The sequence below is a fragment of the Micropterus salmoides genome, unplaced genomic scaffold, assembly GCF_014851395.1.
Source record: "Micropterus salmoides isolate LMB-PRFRI ecotype aquatic unplaced genomic scaffold, ASM1485139v1 Ms_hic_scaffold_5, whole genome shotgun sequence".
Classification (NCBI taxonomy): domain Eukaryota; kingdom Metazoa; phylum Chordata; class Actinopteri; order Centrarchiformes; family Centrarchidae; genus Micropterus; species Micropterus salmoides.
Window position 1 is genome coordinate 1119170 of NW_024044237.1, and position 7608 is coordinate 1126777.

The window sequence follows — 7608 nt, forward strand, 5'->3', positions numbered from 1 at the left end:
AAGACAGACACGATAAAATAAAATAAACAAGCTGAGGAATGTGAATGAGGCTACATTACATCTTTTAAATCTGACTTTGTGACATTTTTAGAACATCACAAGGCGATCTGACCCATAAAACAGCAGACGACGGCATGGGAATTTTGACTTTAGTTCAGAAATATCGGAAAACCAGTTTAGATGGGACATGCAACAACACATAAGATGGCTCTTAACTCTGTGGTGAAGACAAAATGCTTTCATGGCCTTAGTGTAACAAGCAGCAGTTTCCACAGACAGTTTCTTCCAAACTAAACAGACTAAGCAAACATATATTATGCTTGAAGGGCAGCCAGTGTTTGATTTGAACAAAACAAGTACAACATTCTGTCACTTGAGCTGGAGTCGGTCCAACATCGAGCTGTCAGACAATCCAACTTGTTCTGTGAAAAACTCAAAGCGGGGTATAAAGGAGCTAGCACTTTCTTAATGCAAAGCAGCCGAGAAACGTTAAGAGGATGTAAGCTAAAAGAAAAAGGGGGACACAGTGCAAATAGGTGCTGATTTTAATACCTTGATTTCAACATGATTATACAAGAGAAAATTAACCAATATACAGGAGATTTATGACCAATAGAAAATTGTATTTATTATACTTTCCAAGATACATTCTATTCATTTGTAATGTCAATAAACACTCATAATTTTAACGTAACAATACTTTTTAAATAAGGACCGCAAAGAGTTAGATTGATAAAAGAATTCCGAAATAGAACCTGTCTTGACAATATAACCTCAAACTAAATAAATTAAACAAAATCATTTGAAGCCATCATGACTGAGCATTTTTACTAATATTGCACATGGTGTTTTATGATATGACTCTGCCCAGATCTAACAATTTAGAGCTTGAATTTTGCAGCCGTCCCCGTCCCGCGAATGTCTGTCTTCCCATCCCACCCATTCTGGAACCATATCAAGTTTAATGCACATTTATTTTGGTTGCATAATGTTAATAAGAAACCTTTTACAAGATACTGTGGGAGATATAAGAATAAGGAAAACTGCTTGAAACTTCACAGACTCTATCAGGCCTCAGCTTGCCGTGCGACACAATAAAAAGGAAACATCACAGATCACATTTCACAACCCTGGTCCAGCGGGTCGAGTTCTTCAGTAAACTGAGAGAAACAAAAACCCTTGAAGTGACACTTGACACAACAGTCACTTCGCTCTGATTAGCTCTGATGCATCATTCTATCAAGTCCTTTTCCACTCTTTACGTATTATTCTTTTTAAATAATACCAATAACTCTTTAAATAATCCTGCATAGAAAAATAAATTAACTATGTTGTTAAATTTTTTAACTACGAATTGAGAGCTGACAGGGGGAGGTGGATCACCGATTGAATTATATTAGCGGTTTGTTTGACAATTCTGGCTTGTAGTCTTTTGATGATGATGCTCCGTCGTACAGTATGTGTGTATGTGCGTGTGTGTGTGTGTGTCTGCGCATGTGTAGATGTTTGTCCTTCCTTGTATTTTACAAACCAGTCCCACAGATACAAATAATGTAAGACTTACAAAATAAATTCCAGGTTACGCTTACATGGCAAGCAGCTTTGTAAATTTTTTTTATCCTTGGGTTTTTCATTTTTCAGAAACAACATCCTCTGACAGTGTATGTGCCGTTAGATTTCACCCAAAACATACAGTTACTGTAAGTAGCAATTTTGAAGAGAAACACAACTCCATTCAGAAGACACTATATTTAACATGGCTCTTTACACAAAGAGAACAAGTCACAAAATCATTCCCCAAAAGAGTTTTGCAGTGCCTCCAATTCCCATGAATGTAAAACAGGGGCTGCTTCGCCTCCCAGCAAAGAGCAGGTGTACTGCTACTGGAGTGTAATCCAGACTAGATGGCAGAGAGTCTGCAGCTGACTCCAGAGAGTATCCCCAAGAACCAACAGATATCCCCGCAAATTAAAAAAAAGCAAAGTAGCATCCATTGAGTCCCCAGCTCTGTTAATCTCATCCCAGAAGAAATGATTTTAGATACTTTCCAGAGCAATAGAACAGCAACCGACGTGCCTCCTTTCTCATTTTTCTCTTTTTTTTAAACGAGGGTTGAACATAGCGAGGTATTTTCTCAAGCACTGTTTTCAAGACCCTTTTGATTTGGTTGGAAAAACAAAAGGAGGAGATAAAGAACAACAAAAATAAGAAGTACCCATTCTCAATAGCAGCAAAAATACTCTGACTGTCTGGTTTCTTTTTAGGGTGTCCTGTGGTATGTATGTGGGATTCATACATGTAGTGGCATGGATAATCCAAAAGGTCTTTTACTGTGAAACAGATCCAAGTTGATTCTAGTAATAACCTTTGTAGTGTGGAGCCATTTTGTCCATCTCTGCATTGGTCATTAAGGATTTCCAGAAGGCACTTTTTTGCTGTGTGTGGGAGTGTGTGTGTGTGTGTGTGTGTGTGTGTGTGCGCACGCATGTGTGGCTGCAGAGAGGGAGATGAAGACAGAAAGCGAGAGATCTGGGGGGTTGAAGGGTGTTCGTGTGTGGCCAGGGGGGGAGAAAAAAAGGGAGAAAAAGGCAGATGTGTTTGGCTGTCTGTCTGCCTGTATGTGTGTCTGACTTTGTTGTGTATGTGTGTAATCAATGCACTAAATCAAACACAACACCCCCCTACATTTTACTCAGTGCAGTCTGCTCCTCAAGCACCTGCAGGTAATCAGGCGTTCCTTGGAGCTTGGCTTTAAGCTCATAATACTCACTTTTTCTCTGCTCCACCACGATCTTACTGTGGTTCCCGCCTATCAGCGATGACTTCTTCATCTTTTTATCCAGCGTTTTCTCTGGGTAGCGGATTTCGTACCCGCCCATCCCTATACTGTTGAAATCTCTTTTGCTGTCCAGGAAGTTCTGGATGAACATGCTGGGCTCTCTGTGGGGGAGGAACTCCTCGAGTTCGTCGATGGTGCTGAGGCGTTTGTTGCGCTCAAGGGTGGAAAGCGAGTCTTTATCCTTGTCAGCGCTGTTCCGGAGGATGATCTTCTGTCTCTGTGAGTCTGCAAACTTAAACCCAGCGTCCATGTCTGAGGAACGGCCGATGCCACAGGTGTGGCTCTTGCCAATGTGCTCAATGGTGTGGGGGATGAATGTCTCGCCTCCCAAGTCGTCTCCGGGGATGGAGCCTTTTTTGCCAGATTTGTGGCTGTGTCTGCGGAGCTGCAACGACATGGAGCCGCACTCCTGATTCCCAAGCCCCTCCTGCCTGCCCGCTGGTTTTTTGTTCCGCCTCAGGACAAAGACTAGAAGGCAGAAGGCCACGAACACAGTAAGAATAAGTACTACAAGGATGCTGAGGATCATGATGGAGAGAGGCACAGGTCCTCCCGGGGGTGCTCTGCCAACTCCAGCAGGCGACACTGAGGTCAACACAGGGGTGGCGCTAGTGAGAATAAACGGTGGTCTCGCAACAAGCTTCGGACACAGGATCTCATTTTTCAAGAGGCGCAGCTCTATGTTGGAGAACTGCACAGGGGAGGCACATTTCACCTCTTTGGCAGCCACTCCATCACTTAGTTTTCTAGCCAGAGTTTGAGGGCGACAAGATCGCAGGAACACTCCCACGGGTTCCCTTCCAGGTCTATCTGGGTCAATGATTTCAGCTGGTCCAAGACACCACTCACTGGCAGGGTCATGAAGTGGTTGTTTTTCAGATTCAGTCTGGCTAAAGAGACACCCGAAAACACGTAGGCGGGGAGACTCCGCAGAACATTGTTGTTGAGATACAGGAGTTGTAGGTTCGGCATGGAGTCAAATGTACCCGCTAATATTTCTTTTATGGCATTGTATTCCAAATATAGGTACTGTAGGTTTGAGAGGCCCAAAAACATCTCTGGGTGTAACTGTTCGAGCTGGTTTCCATTCAAATACAGTCGCCTCAGGTTAGTGAGGTTAGAAAACACACCTTTCTGGACTGTGACAATTTGATTGCTGCCAAGATGTAGCAAATCTAAGCCCTCAAACCCTTGGAAATCAGTTGGGCTTATGTCACGGATGTAATTCCCACTCAGGTGAAGTTTCTTGGCATTTGGGGGTTTGGGAATGAGATCACCTAAATTTATAATATTCCTCTCCTGACAGCTGACGCTGATGCCGAAGTCAGACGGGTGGGCTTTACAGCTGCAGGGCTGTGGACACAACAATGGCGGGATCCGTGTCTGATAGGAAACAATCTGACTATTTCTTCCAAAAGGGGGTAAACCAGCCACAATACCGTTACCGTAAATCTTAGATGAGTCAGTGGTTTTTGGCGCTTTTGTGGCTATGGGAGCCACGGTGGTTGGGGACATTTTGGAGGGCGACTGCCCATTATCGGGCGGTGCAGGTGGCATCCTAACATCAAAGTCACTTCCTGTTCCCATGGGACAAAGCTCCTGTTTGTTGGTTTCTTTCAGGAGCCTCCCGTACAAGTCACTTGGTGTTTCACATATGGCCTCACCGATAAAAATATTATAGGGCATGTTTTCAAGCCATGCCTTGAGAGGTGCTAAATCACAGGTACAATTCCAGGGGTTGTCATCCAGCTGAAGCTCTACAATGCGCCCAATGTGCTCCAGAACCCCCAAATAAGGAAGCTTCTGGATCCTGTTCCCCCTTATATCCAGGTGTGTGAGCGAGGCAAAGCGAAATATGTTGTCAGGAAGTGCCTGAATGAGATTATCATTCAGGATGAGCACTTTTAGCTTGTGCAGTTTGTTAAATGCTCCCTTTTCAATGTACTTTATCAAGTTGTAGTCAGCCTGAAGGTATTCCAAGTTTTCTATCCCTTGGAAAGTGTCTGCTCGCAGCACCTTTAACTCATTATTGTTCAGGTGCAGCTGTTTCAACGAGCTCATCCCCATGAACGCTCCACCTTCAATGTTCTGCAGTTTATTGTTCCCCAGCTGCAGTGACACAGCATGGGTGAAGTTGAGGAACGAGTTTGGGTATAGTATGATCAAGAAGTTGTTCTGAAAGTTCAGGTGGTATAAGGACGAGGCCGGCGGGATGAGCTGCGTGGGTCGATAGACAGTGATCTTCTCGCAGTTGACGTACAGCACGTTTTCCACCGACATGCAGGAGCACGCGCTGCAGGTCTCGGCCATCAAGTCCGAGGCGGACGGGTCTGCCATCTGGGGTCCGTCCGACATGGAGGGGGAGGAGAGGGAAGAGGAGAGGGAGCCGGAGATGGAAGAAGAAAAGGCTGCCAGTAGGAGTACGAGCAGCATCTCGCCGGTTAGAAATCCTCCCCCAGAAAACCATTTAGTGACCTTTGGAGAAAGAAAAAGACAGGTGCATGTGCAAACATTCATACACACAGCCGTGCATATGTGCAAACAAGCCCAGAGACGCACGTTCGGGCACAAACACACCACACACACACACACACACACACAGAAAACAACCCATCAAAATAAATACTTAATGACTATTATGAAATTGCAATATTATATTTTTTCTGCTTTCTTAAAATCTAAAAACTACATCAAGGATGGTATAATTATCTTTTACTGTAAATATAACAATATGCAAATCACCGTGCTAATGATGCACACGTGTTAATATTACACTTTTTATTAAAATTATTGCAGTGAGTATCTTTAGCTTTCATGATTCACCCTAATCAGTGGACAACACAAATGTTTGAGGTAGATTATTCAATACTGCAGAAAAAAATACCATATGCTTTGGAAATTATTCAAACTGAACTGCTGCACATCTATGCATCTTATTCTGACATCCAAAGCATGAAGCATCGTTTTGGAAAATGTCTAAGACAGCAGCATGACTATAGTCTTCCCCTCTCAGCATATTCAACATAATCAAAGTCAAAGGGCTGCAGCTCTTTTTCATGGAGGTCTCGTTTAAAGCCAGCAGCAACACCACCACTAAGCAGCACATTCGGGTTATTTAGGAAAGCAACTGTGAGAGCAAGGGGAACTGGAAGAATTGAGACTGGTCCCACTGCTGACATATTGAGGGTTTGAGCGGCACGCATTTATCGCAGATGCTGTTTTTCAGATTTGACACCAAATAGGAAAAGAAAGAAAAATGCTCTTCAAATCGAAAATTCAGTCGAAATGTCAAAAGTCAGATAATATTACAGGAAATCTAAATAAATTAGACTTACCCAAAGCTGAGGTGGTAATGAATGCGGCTCCCTCTGGAGACACCGGGCAGCATTGGTGAGACATGGATGGAGACGTGCGCAAACAGTCCTCCCAGCTGAAGTAGAATGCAGACAGTTATATGGGCGCAACAAGGTTTCTCCAGCATCTATATCCCCATGTAGGCTACTGTATATCACCCCGAGCCTGGCAAACTGGAGGGGGGTGAGGTGTAGATGGAGAGAAAGGAGAGGGGGGTGGGGGTGGGGGGCGCTCCGATTTCACCCGATGCGTCTCTTGCTGACGGGCTCCTCTTGCTTTGAAAAATCACCCCTCTGGTCGTTCGGTCCCCAAGGTGGTTGTACTACCTCCATGGGAGAGCATTCATTTGGTTGCAGGAGACACAGAAAGAGAGAAAGTGGAAGAAAGGAGAGAGGAGGGGAGAGCGGTAGGGTAAGACAGGGAGAAAGGGAGAGGCAGACAGCTTCTAGAGATCTTGACAGCGCGTTCGGCGACTCCAAGGCGTGAAAAAAGGCGCAAGGCGATCGGTGATGCGGTGAAATAAGTCCCTCATTCTCTGGAGTTTTTTTTTAAAGGGGAAACTGGAGAAGGAGCGTTAGCAGAGGAGAGGAGACTAATGTGGGAGACAGGACGGCCAACACTTTGCGTCTGGCTTCAGCTCGGCTCAGCAACCCCCAACAATCCTATGAAGAAATACTGGTTTGTTTCGAGTGAAGTTGCGCACCGGGGTAATGCTTCAGAGGGCAGAAGCAGCCAAAACGTTCCCATCAGGTTATGTGTACCAGTATTCTATCTTTACTTCAAAGCAGCATAAATCCAGTCTTTTGCTTTGACCCCGTGCAACACAGTTATTTTCTCTTCTGCGATCAGTTTATTTGCACGAAGCGGGAGGAGAGAGGCTTTTTTCAGTCTCCATCCAACCGGAGGGAAGAGGGGAAAAAGGATGGATGTAAAAAGAAGAGCTATGGCGATTTTGAAGCTCCTCTCTCGGACGATAAAAAAGCGGAAAAGCACCGAGAGAAACAAGAGAGACAAGTCAGGACAACAGAAACCGGTGCGTAAAAATGAATAATGCAGTTAGTCCGCTTTTAGTCCGTTGCGGTGCAAGTGGGGAGCTTGAAACTCCGCGCTTTCTCCCGCTTCCATCGGCCCATATATCAATTGTAATCAAAATAAACTTGGAGAGGAAATAAGGTGATTTTTAAAGCAAAAAATATCCAGTTGGAGGGAATAGATGGAGTTTGGTTTAGAGAGGAAAGCAAGCTTGTGTTTCCCTCTCCGGCAAGACAGAACAGTATCCGTGTCAGGCGCATAAGTAAGCTGGCTCCTTCTGCAGCCGCATTCACTGAGCTTCCCACACGACTAAAAGAGGAGAATGCAGAGATGTAGAGGGAGAGGAGGAGGAGAGAGAGAGAGAGAGAGAGAGAGAGAGAGAG

The 7608-nt window shown here is 44.6% G+C and overlaps 1 protein-coding gene across 1 annotated transcript; it reads right to left on the minus strand.

Moving 5' to 3' along the window:
- Positions 1-529: 529 nt before the first annotated feature.
- On the minus strand, positions 530-6420 carry slitrk4 (SLIT and NTRK-like family, member 4). Its single transcript, XM_038700379.1, is given in 3 exon segments — positions 530-3586; positions 3589-5314; positions 6175-6420. Coding segments are annotated over 2 exon segments (2589 nt in total). The 5' UTR covers positions 5273-5314; positions 6175-6420; the 3' UTR covers positions 530-2681.
- Between the last annotated feature and the right edge of the window lie 1188 nt (positions 6421-7608).